Source organism: Engraulis encrasicolus, chromosome 2 (genome assembly GCF_034702125.1).
Source record: "Engraulis encrasicolus isolate BLACKSEA-1 chromosome 2, IST_EnEncr_1.0, whole genome shotgun sequence".
Lineage (NCBI taxonomy): Eukaryota > Metazoa > Chordata > Actinopteri > Clupeiformes > Engraulidae > Engraulis > Engraulis encrasicolus.
Window position 1 is genome coordinate 48,105,804 of NC_085858.1, and position 20,000 is coordinate 48,125,803.

General features: G+C 48.1%; 1 protein-coding gene across 2 annotated transcripts in view; it reads right to left on the reverse strand.

The window, feature by feature from the left end:
- Nucleotides 1-20,000, reverse strand: part of rarab (retinoic acid receptor, alpha b) — a 311,388-nt gene that overhangs the window by 65,769 nt on the left and 225,619 nt on the right. The window contains exon 1 of one of the 2 annotated variants that reach the window (XM_063189992.1): nucleotides 8,095-9,788. The exons of the other annotated variant lie outside the window; for it this stretch is intronic. Within the exon in view, the coding sequence (XP_063046062.1) occupies nucleotides 8,095-8,266 (172 nt within the window). The 5' untranslated portion in view covers nucleotides 8,267-9,788. Of the gene's footprint in view, nucleotides 1-8,094; nucleotides 9,789-20,000 lie in introns of those variants that run through there. 2 annotated transcript variants of the gene reach the window in all.

Here is a 20,000-nt window from a genome sequence, read left to right on the forward strand (position 1 = left end):
GGGCCTGGGCCTTCCCTATGTCCACAACAGATGTTGGAGTGGAGGAGTAGGCAGGTTTGCTGTGTGTGCGCATGTGTGACGGAGGGTGTGTGTTTGTGTTTTGGGTGAAAGTATATGTATGCAAATATTTGTGTGGGAGGGTTTGCTTGTGTGTTTGTTTGTTTGTGTGCGCACATCGGTCTGTGTGTGTACACAGAAGCATAAGTGTGTGTGTGCGTGTGCATGTGCGCGCGCGCGCGCGTGTGTGTGTGTGTGTGTGTGTGTGTGCCCATGTAACACCACCACTGACAACCCTGGCCCTACCCTGCCTGCCCCTGGTTGGCGGGTGCTGTGTGTGTGTGTGTGTGTGTGTGTGTGTGTGTGTGTGTGTGCGCCGGCTGCCAGACACGTTTGGTTTGGTGCATTTAAGGGGGCACGCGAGGAGTAAACAGCAGTGGTGCGGTGTGCCAAACCCAAAGCCGAGCCCAAACCACCAAGGCTCGCTCCTCTGCCACAGGCGGGCAGGGAACACCGTGCCAACCAGCCACCCCCCAACCCCCCCCACGCACACACACACACACACACACACACACACACACTCTCTCGTCTATGCTGGGCTGGTTTTTAGCTGGCACGGCACGACCCAGACCGACCGGCTTCCTTTCTTAAGCTTCTGCCACCGAGCGAGAGAGGCGTGTGGCACTCTTGCCCTGTGGTGCCACTGCCTGCCAGCGCTATTTGCAGCTCTGGGTGCCCGACTGACCTGACCGAGCAACCAAACGACCAAACCAAACGACAGACGGTCATGTCAGACGGACAAGCCAGAGAAGCCACAGCAATGCGACAGGTCGTTACTAGGGGTGTAAATCACAGCCTCCTCCATGGCGATACGATACGATATCGATTTCTTAAAGCAGGGATTCAATTATTTTCGATACTTAAGAATTCCCCAAGATACGATACAATACAATTCGATTCGATTTGATTTTTCTTCCAATTACTTTTCCACTTGTATTATGTTATACAGCTAGGGAATTGGACAGGGGCTAGCAATTCGATTATTTTCGATACTTAAGAATACCCCACCATACGATGCGATTTGATTAAATTGCCGACCGCTACATCGATACATTTCGATTATTATTTGCACCCCTAGTCGTTACCCGACCCACGGGGCTGCTCTGCGATGTTCCTGCGAGCCCATGCTGACTGTACCACACCACACCACACCATTTCACGCCACACCACGGGACACTATCCTGGCCTCCCTGCCCACACTTCCAGGCTTCCTCTTCGCAATATTGGTATTTTTAGCCAGGGCCAGAAGACCCAGCCACCCCAACCCCAGCACCCCCGCCAACTTGTTACCCCCCACCACTAAAAACACACACCGTATTTCCCTCACTCTCCTCTCCCCTCCTCTCTTCCCTCCCTCCCTCCCTCCCCCTCTCTCTTCCAGAGGGGCCCCAGGATGGGCCAACATAACATCCCCCCCTTCCCTTCAGACACACACACACACACACACACACACACACACACACACACACACACACACACACACACACACACACACACACACAGCCGGTCACAGGAGACAATAAAACGCCACATGTTCTTTCCTTTCCTTGGGACTTCCTTGCTTCCTTTCTGCACCACATGCACATGCGCCACAACAGTGCATGCATGGCGATCGTCGCTACCGCTAGCCGCTACCCAGTCAGTCTCAACGCATGTCCTCCCTAGCCAAGCCAAGTCACCGCAAACGAGCGTCACGGGGGTGGGGGACGCTTGGTATGGGGGTCAGCCAGGGCTGCTGTGCTGACAGCTTTTGCTGGGCGCGGGACAAAGACACATTAAGGGGCCCCAAAACCAATTCATACAATGTAATGATGATCCAATTCTGGGCCCCTACTCTCCCTGGGCCCGGGACAAGAGACCCCTTTGTCCCCCCCCACTGTTGGCAACCCTGACAGGGGCACTGCAGGCCAAGGGCAAGAGCTTCTCTGCGGACGCTGGGAGCAGCGGTCTGCCCAAAACGACGGCCACGATCCCCCCTGGAGCTCGGTGATGACGCAAGAAACCAAACAAACAGAGAGACGAAGGAAAAGGACATGATGCTCGCATTGTCAGGATGACCACTGACCAAGTCGGTGGGAGTTAATCTAGCATGAGAATTGTGTGTGTGTGTGTGTGTGTGTGTGTGTGTGTGTGTGTGTGTGTGTGTGTGTGTGTGTGTGTGTGTGTGTGTGTGTGTGTGTGTGTGTGTGTGTGTGCGTGTGTGTACACATCCATATCAGAGTACCGTATATGTGCAAGAGGTGTGTTTTGAACCCTGCACTTCAACATCAATTCTAATAAATTAGGACTACTACTTCACAAACATTATGCTTGTGGCATAGGTAGCAGCATTGCATGTTTATTTTAGGCATGAATAATCCTCTTCATAATAATAACAGCAATCTTATACCTCGAGATAGAGAAGCCATTCTTTCCCACATGCTGCACAATCAAGATCTAAGCTTATGCACAAACAACACACACACACACACAAAACAACATTTCAACGAGTACCACCCCCTCCCACAGGCACACGCACACACACACACACACACACAAACACGCACACGCACACGCAAACGCACACACACACACACACACACGCACACGCACACACACACACACACGCACACACACGCACGCACGCACACGAACACACGCACGCACACACACACGCGCACACACACGCGCACACACACACACACGCACACAAAAACATTTCAACGACTACCACCCCCTCCCACAGGCTCATCAGTAATGTTGTGCACCAGGCACTCCATGCAGCTGAGACATGCATGTTCCAGAACAACCCCCTCTAAACCCCGGCAGCTTCACACTCCACTATTTTGGTTTTGGCATGTGGGTACTCCTGTGGAGAGCCCAGTGGGTGCAAATGAACCCCTCTCCACACCGGGTCTCGTAGGGGATGGGGTGGTCTGCAGGGCTGTAGGCCCGCCAGGCCGGGCTTAATTGGACCAAACTGGGCTAAGAAGAAGCCATGCAATGCAACTGGCACTGCTGTTAGCTTCAGCTTTTAATACTCCCCCCTTCCTGGCCTGCCCAGGCTGTCTAATCCTGCTCTGCCTCGCCTGCCTGCCTGGCTGGCTTGCTTGTCTGCCTGATCGCCTGCCTACCCACCCTCCTGCCTGGGTTACTTACCTGTCTGTCTGCTTGCCATGACTGCCTGTCTACCTTCCTGGCTTGCTTGTCTGCCTGCCTGCCTGCTTGCTGTGCCTGTCTGTCTGTATGGCTCGCCTGTGTGCCTGTGCTTGTGTTTCTGGCTTGCTTGTTTCCCCTGCCTGCTCAACCTGTCTATCTGCTTCCCTGCCTTCCTGACTTTCTTGCTATGACTGTCTGCTTGCCTGCCTGTTTCACCTGCCTGTCTGTCTGTCTGCTTGCTTGCCTTCCTGCTTTCCTGTCTGTCTGCTTGCTTGCCTTCCTGCTCTCCTGTCCTGTCTGTCTGCTTGCTTGCCTTCCTGGCTAGCCTGCAGGCCCAACGGCAGCAAGTCAGGATGATGGAGAACATTTCAAACAGGGCAGGTGACGGATGTCTTTCGGAGATCCGGTGGTGCGTCACTGCCCTGCCTCACAGCACTGCTCTGCTCTACTCTGCTCTGTGCAGGCAGGCAGCGCTGCCACACCGTGAGCTAACACAACAGCGCCAATACAAAACAGAAGGTGTCCAACAGCGGGGAGGCTGGCTGGTGATGGGGGGGGGGGGGGGGGGAGCCATCACCCCTCCACCAACCACACCTCCACCAGCTCCATACAAACTCCAAACCCAAAGGGGGGCAGACCTGGGCCTGCCCAAACCAAATGAGACAAACATACAAAATAGAAACTCCTTTGTGTTCTGCGAAATATAGAGGGTAGAAAAGAGGGTAGAAAATCAAGAGGGCTCCACTAATTAGGTCCTCATGCCTCTTTGAATTGGAAATTACAGGTGCAGTCTTGATTCCTCCACACACACTCGGACACACAAACTGTCCTGTCACGCACGCACACACACACCCAAGTGTGTAGAAGCGTGTGCGCACACGCACAAACACAAAACACAGCTCCACACATCCATCCATCCATCCATCCACACACACACACACACACACACACACACACACACACACACACACACACACACACACACACACACACACACACACACACACACACACACACTGTACGCAACTGAAGGAAAACAAAGGGTCTGAAACAGCGCTGTGTCACTGCGCTGGAGTGTTTCTGGGTCCTATCCAAGACAGCAGAGGCCTGAATGCCACTTAAGTCAATGGTGCTTTATTGAGGAGCTGAAGGGCCGTCTAGCCCTTTGTGTGGCTCGGCTGCCACCGGTCTACCCCAGGGCAGGAAATGGACAACGAGAAAGACAGAATTGTGTGTGTGTCAGGGCTCCAGACTAACTTTTTGCACTGGTTGCACTGGTGCGCCTAAACAATTTTTTTAGGTGCACCAGCACAAAATTTAGGTGCACTCAAATGTTTTCACCACCCCATACACACACGCACCTCAGCTTTAAAAAATAATAATTAAAATAATAACAGTAGCAATAATAATAGCAACAATAATAGAATATTATTATTAGTAGTAGTATTATTATTATTATTATTATGGATGGATAGATTTTTTTTTTTTTAAAAACAAACCCTGCTAAAAATGTCATGATTTTTAAAATCATTAGACACAAATAGCCTAGCCTATGTTTACAGTGGAATCTGAGGTGAATTGGGTTTTGTCTATTTCCCCGTTTTTGAGCGCTCTCCCTCTGCATAGGCTAATGATTGTGGTATCTTAGCAAGCGCTACGAACAGACACGACAGCGCGCTCTCTCTCTCTCTCTCTCTCTCTCTCTCTCTCTCTCTCTCTCTCTCTCTCTCTCGCTCGCTCGCTCTCTCTCTCTCTCTCTCTCTCTCTCTCTCTCTCTCTCTCTCTCGGTGCATGAACGATGCCTTGCCGACTGATAGGCAGTATGTAGCCTGCCCTAGTCGCTATCAAAAAACTCTCACAGAAGTCCCGACAGACTAGCGCGTCACCTGTTGTTTGGCCAGCTCTGCACACGGCTGAAACGGGCAATTATCCGCACCCGTCTGCGTTTTTGTGTGGTAATGTTTAATACGGTATCCGCTCAAGCCATTTAGTTTTTCCCCGTGATTGTGACTCTCGTGTTTAAAATATCCTCAAGTCATTTTGCTGTTTTTACCGTGATTGTAACTCTCTCGTCCGTTGCAAAACTCGCCTGGTTGAGAACACAAAACTCGCTGGCACATGTGAACTCGGATAGTTGAGCGAAGTCGAACATTCTATTCTGAAACGTCGGGCTGCCTGTGAACGAGGAAGGGGGAGAAAGCTACCGGTGGTTCAGCGGAGTTGAAGGAATGACCGCGTTTTATTGTGTGATGATGGGCCACTACTGTAGAATGACTATTACTTTTATGTCCATTAAAACGGTTGTTTGGTAATTGATTTTGTTGATGGCTGGTCGCACCGGTGCGCCTAAAAATATTTTTTAGGCGCACCATTGAAAAAAATGGGCGCATATGCGACCAAATTGGTCGCACTCTGGAGCCCTGGTGTGTGTGTGTGTGTGTGTGTGTGTGTGTGTGTGTGTGTGTGTGTGTGTGTGTGTGTGTGTGTGTGTGTGTGTGTGTGTGTGTGTTTGTGTGCGCGCGCAGGGAAGTGGGGGTGGGACAGACATAAAATAAAAAGCCTGAGCGTTGCTACAACGTTACGTTTTCAGACAAAAAAGTAATAATCAAAGGCCTCGCTGAAGAGAGAGACATCTCTGTTTGGGTAGAGGTAATATGCACAGAACTGAAGGAGGGCAAACAACAACTGAAACTGCTGGTAAGAAAAAAAGGAGAATTTTTTTTTTCAAACCAGCCCTCTTGAGCAGCTTGTGTTTGCCTTGCAGAGCAAAGTCAATAGGAGTTGGGGAAAAGGGACTTATCTAGATGCTTGGGATTTTTGGATACCCTGGTGGTGGAGAGACTCTGCCCTGTTGCTCCAAGTTAGCTTCATACCCTTAAGAAGGAGACCGCGGAGCGGAGAGGAGAGGTGGGGGAGAGGATTTCAGGCATTTTGAGCTTGTTATTTTGCCCTAAAAAACACAGCCCATGCTTGCCACACTTTCCTTAGCACTGCTGTGCTGACTGGGTGAAAAAAAAAGCGCAAGGATTACACCAAGTGATTAGAATGGGGGCAGAGTCAGACAACTTCAAGTATATTTGAATGTTTTGATCTTGGTATTTGAATAAAAAAAAGAGAGACCGGTGTAGTGTAGTACTGACCAGAGTCTTTAGGACAACAGAAGCCCACGCACGGCACGCTAGCACCAAACAAAAGTCTGTTGTGCTCCCTCTCCTCTCCGCCTCTAACCAACCTATTGACTTGCAGTCGCTGCTCAGTTAGCTTGACATTGTCCCTGCTCCGACGACCCCTCTGACCTCCCTGCTCCCCAAGAAGAAGAAGAGAAAAAAGAGAAGGGGGGGGGGCACTCGGGGCACCCCCACCCCTGCCCAGCTGTGGAGGCCACCAGTGTTGCCAGATTGGTCTGATCAAAACCCGCCCAAAAGGTTCTCAAAAAACGCCAAAATGCGCCAGATTCCGCCCAATTTCAATAAATTGCATTGCTTTCTATGGGCACAAAACGGCTTAAAAAAACGCCAAATGGCCAATTTTTCCCGTTTTTACCCGCAGACGGCCATCCCAAGCAGCCCAATTGGGCGGGAAACAGCCCAATCTGGCAACACTGGTGGAGGCCACCACTGAGCCACTCTGCGTTTTATAAAGCGGCCCAGTGGGCCACAAAAACAGATCAAACAGGCTTACATGGGCTTAGCTATGTTGACTTGAGCAAACAATCACAGGAGAGGAGAGTCCCGTTTCCAGGCAGATCAGAGCCATCTGAGATGTCACGCTCGCTCCTGTGACCGTGCAGGATAAGTGCTGACAGCCCAGCCAGACACCCAAATGGAGATGCTGCGCGTTTCTGTGTGTGTGTGTGTGTGTGTATGTGTGTGTGTGTGCGCGTGTGTCTACAGATCTAAGAATTCTCTTGTCACTTACACTGCAAAGCAAGTGACGATTTTACCATTCCATTATTTTTTTACACTATCTTTTAAACAAGTTCAGGGTATTTTTGATTTTTTTGTACAGATATAAAACATACCCAGAATCTTTTTTGAAGTGAATAAAATTTCCTAGATAGCCTACTGCTGAGTGAAGATGCTCCCCAGTCCAGCTGCCACAGAATGCCGCTTCCTGGAAGACTTTTCCAATGTTTAAGATTCTACCCATAAATGATTCACTGTAGCCTACAAGGCTGCTAGATGACATTTTGTGACATTACATTTTTGCCTTTAATCAATTATTTCTGCTGGCTTCTTCCTATGCTGTTGCTTCAACAAAAAAAGCTTTTCAGGATTTTTGACTAATCCACTTCATGAAAAGCAATAAATTGGTTATTGACTTTTCCTTCAACTAGCAAAGATCAAGGGAGTTGTGTGTGTGTGTGTGTGTGTGTGTGTGTTTTTTTTTAAGAGACTGCATTTAACTCCATCACAAAACAAACAGAGACTATTATAATAGTGCGTCATTTTACGCATTACCGTGCGTAATGTAGAAAATATATAGCATATATGACATATATAGTATGTGAGCAAGTGTGTGTTAAATATAATTGGTAGTGACTAACTGTCCCCTCGCCACTGGCAACCCTTCACAACGCCTCGTGCCTTTAGAGGAAATATGACAAACGTGGGCTGTATACAATCTGTTTAGAAGTGACAACGAACATGTGCTGGGCCAAACCGTGATCTGCGAACACTCACATCGGGTTGGCGCGTCCTCGACATCAACGCAGCTAACACAGGCAGCCTGCTCTAGAACTACCCCATCCCCCAATCCCAACCTGAGTACCGGGGTTAAGGTTTACGCACAATAAATATGCATTACATAAGTGTTAAGGTAAACATAGCCAGAACAGGCTCACTTCAGGGGAGAAAGCGATAATTTAGGCAAGTTGTTGAAGATAGGAAGACCACCTACAGTGATTGGAGCCACTCCAGTGTTGGTTTCGGATAGAGGTGTACGGACGGGGCGCTCCAGGCACGAGGCCTTTCTCGGGGATCAAGCATCCGCGGTTTTGGTGATAGTAATCCATGCTTAGAAACGGATTCGTACTAGGGGTGAGCCCAATCACGTCCAAGCTCTCGTACATTATGCAGCGTGAGAGAAAATGCCTCCTTCACGGGATGTTTCGTTGTTGAAGCGACGACCAGTGAGTTTGAAAACATGAGGACACTAAACAGCTTTCGAACGGCTAATGTACTTGCATTTTGTTGCCGAAATAGAGCAACATTCGCCTTTTAAAATTGTGCCCTCGAGAATGTAGTCCACTTTTCAGAGCCCTCTTATCACTGAAGTTCGCCAGTCCGTCTGGGAATACAGAGGAGAGACTCGGCTTCGAACAACTAGTAGGTCAGCTGAGAAGCCGCAAATGACTCGTTTCCGAATACATTTGTTGCTATTCGGTGGAATTCCTTCAAAGCAACATTGTCACCCGCTGCCGTTTTTGAAAGGAGTAGGCTAGATGATAATGCTTGCCTCAATGTAAGCAAGCCCACAGAAGTACCAAAAGCTGAGACACGGCGCCTCGTTGAAAGAGGTCTTAATAAAATCCACGGTTTAGATTTTGGAGAAACTCTGTCGGTATCTCGTTCGTTGCATGGATTCGTGCAATCAGTATCGTTTTGCCGTTTTGCATGTAGCGACCGCACACATTTGAAACATGAAAATGTGTCAGCCGAGCAGGTTTGGCTGCAAAGCCTCCAAACAAACCGGCCAATATTTATCTCCGAAATAATCCCTCTGTTTACAGTCCACGGCCGAAGGAGACGACAAACTTCAGTTCGCTCCTATTCAAACATGCGATCATCCGCGGTGATCTTGCCAGCATCCTGTTATTCCACAGTTCCCAATTTGCCAGAGCGGGACGGCCGAAGCTGCCTGTCTTGGAGGGGAACCTCGGACCCCCGTTTAGTTTCTAGTCTCTTTAGCTCTGTAATTTTTGATGGGTGTCAGCAGCTGCGCATGAGGCTCCTCCCTCGCCGCCAGCACTTCCCCCACTGGCCGCTCTCTCTCTCGCCATTGGCTACGACGAGTGGGGCACGAGAGACCTCCTCCATGTGGTGTCTCACTCACACTAGAAAAGCCATAAGGCCTTTACGACACATCTACTACGCATATAGATAACATAGCGTAATGTTTAAGTGACTACTTTGAACTTTATTAGTGTGTGAACACAAGTCAGCTATTGTTGCTCTGGCCGTGGTTCTTTCCTAAGTGCCTTGTTTAAGTAGGTCATTATAGTCACAGGAGACACACATCTACCATTTCAACCAAATTGATTTAGCTTTGTTCCACTATGATAAAAAAAAGAAAGTCTGGGGTGTAAAATTCCCCTCGAGAAAAATACCTAACAAATATACAGATAAGGTCAAACAAAGCCACTCTTCTTCGGCACAGACCCTCTTTACAATGCCTGAAAAATGTGACACTTATCTGTAGCATAAGTAAACTTAAATTGTGTTTAAGTTTGTGCTTAATTTTTTTGATTGATTAAGCTTTTTTTAAAACAAGGTTATGTCCCCAGATGTGCTGCCTGATCGACTGCACAAGTTGGACAATTTGAAATAATTAGGCTAAAACAATCTATGTAGCCTAGGCATATGAATAATGTGTATGAAGGTCTGTTTACAAAGACACAATATGTATGCTAGATCAAACCCTTCTGGCTGAATATGTTTTCATTGTGTGTGTGTGTGTGTGTGTGTGTGTGTGTGTGTGTGTGTGTGTGTGTGTGTGTGTGTGTGTGTGTGTGTGTGTGTGTGTGTGTGTGTGTGTGTGTGTGTTTGCCTGGCTGGTTGGTCAGCCTCACACTCACACCAATAGCTTTACCATGAATCTGACCTGACTCTATCCAGTAATTACAATGTTCTGTTTAAATCTGTGAGTCATGGGGATGGGCTTAGACCTATGGTGCAAGCCCAGACTATACATTCCATGTTATAGTCTGGCTTGCGAGGCTACTTAAACCGATACACAAAGCACATTTACACACAACACAATAAGTAACACTCACAAATCCCATTCTAACAATACCCCCCATCCCCACTCCAAAACATAAAAAATCCACGTCAGATGAGCTCATTTATAGTAGGCAGTGCTGAAACAGTAATGCTCTCATCATTTCCTGAAGACGTAATATCATGCATTCATCAGCAGGCCTGAAAATCACATTTACACTGACAGCTGCGGCTGGGCCATAAGACACACCGAATAAGCTCCCGAGCTCAACCAATCCAATCTGTCCATATGACCCGTGTAGCACTTCGCCATGTGTAAAATGGCTACTCGTCCTACATGCTTTGCGGAAGCCGTGTGACAATACATCAGTCAACGAGCCGAACCAAGGTTACTGTCACCGCCTGAGAGATGGCTCCATTCGTCAGCGGCGAGGCACATACATCCAACCTTCCTCCCGCTCATCTTCAAGCCTCGGAACCCACATTTTTGTCCTTGGCGCTCCAGCGCATGGGGCGTATTGATTTTTACCCCCCATTTTAAAATATTAGCCGTGGTGCGAAAAGGCAGCTCATCCAATAAATACACATTCATTAATGCACTTGGCCATCCACCGAGACTGGTGCCGAACTATAAATATTGTACGCGAGCGGGATTGCTCGCTCAAATGAACGGCCATTAAGGTATGAATTATACGCCGCCATTAATAGACGTGATTGCGCAAGCATTAGAGTTTGGCACTGTATTTTGTTTAAGTTATTCCCGTGTCAAAGAGCCTACGCTGGAGGAATACAGATACCAGCCACTGAACAGGAACAGAAGGAGCAGGTGTGGACAGAATAGAAAGCACTACAGAAAAAAACACTTGGAATTTGCATGGATAGTCCTTCCACTAAGGGAAGGTAATGTATTTTAACCCTTTCAATAAACATTAATTTAGCAAATTTGCATCTATTTCATACAGTACTTTTGTCTTTCATTATTACACTGCTACCTCATACAATGTTCTTGTTTCAACCGTTGCAGTAGCGGTTAATGTCGAACATGGCTCGTGCAACCGACCAGAAACTCATATACGTATACAAAGTTAAGAATATTGGTTTCTAAAAACGTCAACAATAAACCAATTTCCTGTCTGCCATGGAAATAGCAACCATCCTTATTAGATCCCTGCTGGTGGGATAGGCTGGTATTAGGACGGCTATAACACTAAGCACATGCATTGAGCCAGACCCTTCCAACTCTGCCCGGCTTGTGGCCTGGATTAACACCAGATTGGCCTGAACTAGGCCAAAGCCAGGTCACATTCAAATCAAATCAACATGTCTCTCTGGCTCACCGCCACTCATGCTCATTTGTATGTTTTACGCATATTTATGACGAGGCAGCAAAACAAAGAAATGCTACAAGTGAAGTCAGGGCACATTTCCATCCACTGTGTGATGCAAATTAAAAATGGCCACTCTTCAAGGGAGAGGTGAGGAGGGAACACAGCTGTATACAGCAGTGCTTTCAGAGCTTAAAGCTTGACGGGGGGGTACATAATAAAACATGCGATTTACACAAAAATGTGGTTTGCACCGAGGCAAGGACAATTGAGGCCTGAGGCAGAGGATGTAAAAAATGTCGGTGCTGTTAAGGCGAGCCATGACACCATATTGTCCTTCTTTGGGGCTGCCACAGTCAGAAGGATAAGAGAGTCTAAGCTCTTTATGGCAGTGAATGACCCATGTTGTTGTCAATGAGCTCTGTTGCCGTAGGCCGCCGAGGAGGAAACGAGTGACAGATGTCAACAGAACACCTGCTCACTCAGGCTTGGGACGCGAAATGTGACGACATCAAAGGGGACTGTGTTATCTACGTACATCTACCTCTCTCGAAACTCTGAGAGCCCGCCGCTGTCTAACGACTTCTAATGGCATAACATATAAGAAAGCACATCATCATGAGGCTTCATTGTATTGTGCCCGTAACATCAATAGGGTACAGGGAAACTAGACGTTACAATATGAAACATTATTTTATCAGTTAGGGTTAGTATTAGGTATTTACAGTGAAAGTACAAGCATTACATTAAGTGCTACCAAAACAAAAACAAAACCAGCAATGCTCCAGCACCTTAGGTTTATAGGTATCTGGTGGGACGAGCTCACTAAGGCTTCACAACTAAGGGTCAAGTAGTCCACTCTGACAATCTTCTCTTTTGTTGTCCACAGCCTGATGGCATTGCTTGTGGGAAACCTATTCCAACTTAGGGCTCACTTGAACAGCTCACAATTGTTGGAGGCCCATCTCTGACCAGATAAACAGTACCACTCAAATAAATAGTCAAAACAGCAACAAATATTATTTAGATTTTTTAGAAAAAAAGACTTCAGTGCCCGCTTGGAATACCTTCGCGGCCCACGAGTGGGCCCCGGCCTACAGTTTGAAGATCACTGAAGTAATCCATTCTGTCAATCTTCTCATTCCTTGTCAACAGCCTGATGGCATTGCTTGTGGAATTTACCAGAAGACAAACAAAGACCATGGAAGATGTTCCTAACTATGAACCGTTGGCATTTCCCATTAAAACAGGAACAACAACAACAACAACACAAGTCCAGCTCACATGTCACTGTATGAGAGCTGTCACGGTCACAGCACTATCTGACATGACATTTCTATGCTGTTGTTCCTCATGGTCCTCTGTGTAGCATTTGACAACGGCACAAAACAACCCCCCCCCCCCACCACCACCCTCCTCACCCATTCCGTTTAATCACACTTTTACTGAGACAAAAGGCAACTGGCTCCTGCACGACAACACTGATTGCCCATCGCGGGGACACAAAGGTGTCAATATTCTCTGTGACGTGAGAGAGTGTCATGGCCGCCGAGCTGTGTTTACAGTGAAGGATGGAGGCTGTGGCTGCCCTGCCTTCCCTTTCACTGAGTGTCGTGGAGTGGAGTGGGTGAATGAATAAGAGAGAATGAAGGAGAGTCAGTCAGTCAGTCAGTCAGTCAGTCAGGGTCTGCTCTGCGGCTGTGTCCTTGGGTGAAGGAGAGCAGAGCAGGTTGACAGGTTGGCTGGCTAGGCCCTTCTTGCAGATGGTAATGTAGCTAACTGCTTGGGGAAGTACGGGAGATGGGAGTGGGAGAGAGAAAGAGAAGGGAGGGGGGTAGAGAGGGAGAGAGTGTGTGGAATGGGGAAGGGTAATGGTGTGTGTGTGTGTGTGTTTGTGGTGAAGGGGAATGGTGTGTGTGTGAGTGTGTGAGTGTGAGTGTGTGTGTGTGCGTGTGTGTGTGTGTGTTGAAGGGGAATGGTGTGTGTGTGCGTGTGCGTGTGTGTGTTGAAGGGGTATGGTGTGTGTGTGTGTGTGTGTGTGTGTGTGTGTGTGTGTGTGTGTGTGTGTGTGTGTGTGTGTGTGTGTGTGTGTGTGTGTGTGTGTGTGTGTGTGTGTGTGTGTGTGTGTGGTGAAGGAGAATGGGAATGGGGGGGTTGGGAGCTGCTAAGGCTGGGGCCTGGGCCTGGTGAAGTGAAGGTGGTGTAAATTCAAAGAGCTTTATGAGAGGGCTGGAGGAAATGCATGAGAGAACCTGCTGGCAACTTGAAAGTGCAAGAAGACTATTTATGACCACCGCCACCACCACCCATCCCCCAACTACCAACCCCACACCCCCAAAACTCACTCACTCCCAACTCCCTCGTACCCCCAGTCCCTCTACACCCCAAACCAGAACCCTCTACCAAAAACCCACCACCACCACCACCGACTTCCCTCCATCTCCATGCTGAATCCCCAAACCAACCCTCCCCCTCCCCCCTCTCCAGGCCCTGGCACATAAAATCTCCCCCTTAACTATTTTCCCCCACCAGAGAGCCCTCACTTCATATCCTCACTAACTTCCCCATTCATGCAGCAGCACACCCCACCCCACCCCCACCCCCATAATACACACACATATAGGCAGGCACGCAGCACGCATGCACACGCACACGCACTCGCACACGCACATACACACACATGTGCACACACACCCACACCCACACAAGCATGCACACACAAATGCGCACGCACACACACACACACACACACACACACACACACACACACACACACACACACACACACACACACACACACACACACACACACACACACACACACACACACACACACACCACCATCAACCCTCTACCTCTACAAACCCTTGCGGAGCATATCCCCCACCACCCCCCTTTCTGATTGTCTTGGAGGCAGCACCTAATTGAGAATCACAGCCATCAGAGGACATTACAGGACCATAATGCCTCCTCTGTGGCCGCCGCGTTTCTGAGGTGATTAAAACCTCACTTCGCCACTCATTAGCGTCACATACGCTAACTTTGCCCCTCACTCTCACTCACTCTCGCTCTCACTGCACTGCACTGTGCATCATTCGCTGCTCTCTCTCTCTCTCTCTCTCTCTCTCTCTCTCTCTCTCTCTCTCTCTCTCTCTCTCTCTCTCTCTCTCTCTCTCTCTCTCTCTCTCTCTCTCTCTCTCTCTCTCTGTTTCCTGGCTTTGGTAAACAAAAGACGACAGAACCAGCTTTCCAAACACTCTATTACATAGGTCTACTTTAACAGGAAAAGTGTTGTGACATTATTATTATTAAAGACTATACAGTAATGCTTTCTGACATTGTGCAAAAGCTAAATGGTGGAAATAGAGGTGTGTGTGTGCCTGTGCCTGTGCGTGTGCGTGTACATAAAGAAAGCACAAAGACACAAATACCAACTGTGACCCTGACATACCATGCAGTTTGATTATACAGCAAATAATCATCACAACAATCTTCTAGAACTACCCCAGCCCTGTAGCCTCGCGACGCCATCCTCTGTACTCCACCCAAAGATTTTGGCTCTGCACATCGTCTGGCAAAAGCCTCGAGCTCGGTTCTCTCAGTGTTTCGCCAATCAGCAAACAGTTGAGAGTGGTGACGTAGAACTCACCCGCGAGCTCCGTTACTGATTGGTTAAGGTAACTATATTCACACTTTCGTTTTGTTATTTGTATGCTTTTGCGACGCTATAACGTAACAGGCATGCTAATAAAGCACAATATGGGTTTTAATTTGAGTTTGGAACTTCAATTAATTTAAATGATAGAGTAAGATCAGACCATCTCCCATCGTTCACGGAGACGGATTCCTCATGGCTTTTGCCAGACTGATTGACGGAGTCAACAGTCGGCTATTCGCCCAGGCTACCAGCCCTGTACAACACTCTTACTCGTCCATCGCACCTTCAACAATGAGAAGTCAATTACAGACGATTGCTCCTCGCACTACTTTATAGAATGCAGCAGAGTGAATTTCAAACTGAAAAATGCCTTATTTCAACAATAAAGTGTGTGTGTGTGTGTGTGTGTGTGTGTGTGTGTGTGTGTGTGTGTGTGTGTGTGTGTGTGTGTGTGTGTGTGTGTGTGTGTGTGTGTGTGTGTGTGTGTGTTAGTGCTAGTTATAGCGTCGATAGACCGTAGACACACAATACAATACAAACAAAACAGCAACAAGAAGCAAGCAGCCCAACCTGCCCAGTGTACTGTATAGGTTTGCAGGGAGCCATCTGCCAATTGCTCAACCTTCACACAGACAGAAACATGTCTCCTGCAAAACCAAGAGGCAAAAACAAAAACAATAATACTAACAACAACAACAACAACAACAATAAAATATAGAGGGGGAAACTGAAAAAAGCAACAGGCCAGAAGGTCTGCAGTGTAGCCTACCGCTTTTTTGTGTGCCAAGGCCAGTGCTGGTTGGCTTGCGTTAGCATATGGAGCGGATTAGCTACCGTGAGCCTCTTGTAGCAGATGTGCAGGGCACACCTGACTGGCCCCTATGAGGAGAGCTAAGGAACCCCACGAGCTGAGGAGAGGAGAGGAGAGGAGAGGAGAGGAGAGGAGAGGAGAGGAGAGGAGAGGAGAGGAGAGCAGAGCAGAGCAGAGCAGAGCAGAGCAGAGCAGAGGGATGCTGGGAGTTTTAGAGTGGCGAGGCGAGGGTAGGAGAGAGGAGGAGAGGAGGAGAAGAAAGGAGAGGAGAGGAGAGGAGAGGAGAGGAGAGGAGAGGAGAGGAGAGGAGAGGAGAGCAGAGGGATGCTGGGAGTTTTAGAGTGGCGAGGCCAGGGTAGGAGAGAGGAGGAGAGGAAAGGAGAGGAGAGGAGAGGAGAGGAGAGGAGAGGAGAGGAGAGGAGAGGAGGGGAGAGGAGAGGAGAGGAGAGGAGAGGAGAGGAGGAGAAGAAAGCTGCCTCATTATTATCTCTGAAACAGAGGCAGCCAGCCATGCCAGGGCAGGGCAGGGAGGGGAAGAGTATAGCCCCGGGAGGGCGTATGGAGAGACAGGCAGCACCTGCGGTGGGAGAGTGAGAAAGAGCTCCATGCCAGTGTGTGGGGCTTAGCAGCACAGCTTTATAGTGGGAGGGTAAGGGAGGGTAATGAGAGGCAGAGGTGAACGCTGGCTAGAGAGGGAATAGTGTACCTACCACAACTCTCTATCTCCCTGCCTCTCAGTGAGGGTTTGTGGCTGTTTTTGTGCTTGTAAATGTCTTTGTGTGTGTGTTTGTGTGAGAATGTGTCTGTGTGTGTGTGTGTGTGTGTGTGTGTGTGTGTGTGTGTGTGTGTGTGTGTGTGTGTGTGTGTGTGTGTGTGTGTGTGTGTGTGTGTGTGTGTGTGTGTGTGTGTGTGTGTGTGTGTGTGTGTGTTCGAAAAGGGCGAAGGTCAATGAATAGGAAGACATAGACACTGTGCACACACACCCTTGCAGATAACCGCGGTCTACATTACCCAATTGGTTCTTCTTACTGCTTATTCCTCCAACACACATGTTCCAAGGGAGAAGGTCACTGTGTGTACGTTTTATTGCCTTTTACGACCACAGTGCAACATGAAATGTGTGAAAAGTTATGTGAAATCCCCGGACTTTGTCTCATTCAAGTTATTCACAATGAAAACAGTCAGTGTTGATGTTGCTGCCTGTATGTCATGTCAAATCCCTCAATAGAGGTTGTGACATTTCTCAGACGAATCAGTTCAGATCAATGACATTAGCAATCATTGACTACAACCACTCAATGTCTGAGGTGATTTGTGCAGCGCTCGGCCGGTTCAGAGAGCAAGAGGCCCCAGTTGCACAGTAATGCATAGGTGGCACGGCTATATAACACGTAATCTCCATTGTGCCGGTCCAAAGTACACATACATCCCACTCTCAGCACTTTATCACTCTCTGAACCCGTAGCCAAGGCTGCTCACTCGCTCGCTCGCTAGCCTAGACTTTCTCCATCCGCGCTTTAGTGAGGTATGTGTCTGTTAGACGTTACAAAGGCTGATTCAAAGCCAAATCTGCATGAGCGCTGGAAATTCATAGCCTTGGCAAATATTATACATACGCCCAAAATTCGGAGATGAAATAAGGTAACGGTGTGGCCCCATTTTTTTTATGTCAGCGCTATTAGGAAAAAAGAGAGGGAGTGTTTGGCTAGATGTGCCCATATTCCAACCATAAGAAAGTCATTATTCTTGAAGCATGAATACCAGGTGGTTCACATTTCGGTATGGGACTTAAACACTAAATATATCAGTATCAACCAATAAAGCTCTTACAATGACTACACTGTTTAGTATATTTCCTAAGTGGTTGTCACTTGTAGGCCCCTTTACAGCGTGGCCATTTTGTATGTGAGGCACTGCACGTGGCAATATCAGTGGGAAACACGCATGTTATCTACCGCGTCGTCCCTGTCAAGCATGGCCATTTCAATATCCATTTCAAAGGTTATCGGAGCGATGAATGCGAAGGCGGCCGGTCTTTTGATTCGCATTCATGCACAATGCGTCGTCTAATGTCACTTGCCCGTGTGTGTGTGTGTGTGTGTGTGTGTGTGTGTGTGTGTGTGTGTGTGTGTGTGTGTGTGTGTGTGACGCGGTTGGTGAATGTCACACCCCCCTACGCACCCCTCTCTGCCTGGCAACGCTCTAGTGACCTAATGACCCCACCGCCAGCTGTGGCCAGAGACACGCTCGGGCGTGCATTGTAGCGCAAGCGGAACAGTCAGTGTGTGTGTGTGTGTGTGTGTGTGTGTGTGTGTGTGTGTGTGTGTGTGTGTGTGTGTGTGTGTGTGTGTGTGTGTGTGTGCCTTTGTGTGTGTGTGTGTGTGTGTGTGTGTGTGTGTGTGTGTGTGTGTGCCTTTGTGTGTGTGTGCCTTTGTGTGTGTGTGTGTGTGTGTGTGTGTGTGTGTGTGTGTGTGTGTGTGTGTATGTGCGCGTGGAGTTCGTTTGTCTTGAATATTCAGTGCCCCCAAACACAGTGACTCACGCTGATTTGATATACGGTATGTAAGTGCACACACATAATCTTCTGCAGAGAAATGAGCGTGTGCTCATGGATCTCAACTCGGGCAGAGCTTACATAAGCGATGACTGTGTGTTTGTGCTTGTGTTTGTGTGTGTGTGTGTGTGTGTGTGTGTGTGTGTGTGTGTGTGTGTGTGTGTGTGTGTGTGTGTGTGTGTGTGTGTGTGTGTGTGTGTGTGTGTGTGTGTGTGTGTGTATCTGTCTCTGTGTGTGTTTGTGTTTGTGTGTGCTTGTGTGCGTGTGTGTATCTGTCTCCGTCTCTGTGTGTGTTTGTGCTTGTGTTTGTGTGTGCTTGTGTGTGTGTGTGTGTGTGTGTGTGTGTGTGCGTGCGTGCGTGTGTGTCTGTGTGTGTGTGTGTGTATCTGTCTGTGTGTGGGTGTGTTAGATTGACTACGAACCATCCGTGACACTGAAGTATTTACACTGTGCACATGGTTTCAACAGAGCTCGCTTGGCTGTTTCGAGTTTGCACGAGAAGAAGAACAAACAAAAAACACATTTCAAGCCTCTCGGTGATAGTCAACACACAACAAAGGCTGATAGATGCACACTGTTTGCCTGTCCAGAAAAGGGCCCCTTTCTTCTGCTCACCATCTCCTACGCCCTTCTTACCAGGGCCCAAGAGAAGCATAGTATAGTACCCTTGTAGGTACTTAACGGGTAGCAGATCATTCATGCATGCAGGGATTTTTTTTTTCACCGAGATCGTTTATATATCCCAGGGTATTTTGATAAACGAAGACATTACCCTTCATTTGCGTCTTTCGTTTACACACAAACTGAGCTTTTTCCTAAAAACTCCGGTAAACTGCGGAAAACATGACATGAGACTTGAATGGCATTCCCCTTACCGCGCACAGGCTTAACGTATTTACGACAGTTCTTGGCTGCATATTTATGCAGATCATTTGGTAGCTGTAGAGAAGAAAAATGTTGGTTAATAAAAATATTTGTAAATGTATAAACGCCGCATCCATCTCTACGCAGACGCCCACAGGCTGAGATGGGACAGATGTTGTGCCTGGAAAAGGGCATCACATGCTCTTGTTTTTAATCAGCAGCACCTGTAACTCACAGGATGTGCAACTGAAGCAACAATTAGGAGTCCCGTAATTAATGGCTGTGTAATTTTGTGGAAGTCGTTACAGCAGAGTTGGTGAAAATGAGAATGCTTTTAAAAAATGTTTTATATATTTTTTTTGGGGGGCGTTTTCAACTTTATTAAGACAGGACAGTGAAGAGTGGGACAGGAAATGAGTGGGACACAGAGATGGGAAAGGATCGGGAAACGACCCGGGACGGGAATTGAACCCAGGTCGCCCGCGTAGCAGTCCAGTGCCCAGCCGACTAAGCCACGGCTGGGCAACCTACAGAATATTTTGATCACAGCTCTCTTTCAGAAGAATATTTTGCTTTCCTGAATATGTTAAAACATCTAATCCTACGACTATGGCTTGCTCCTTGCATCTAATCCTACGACTATGGCTTGCTCCTT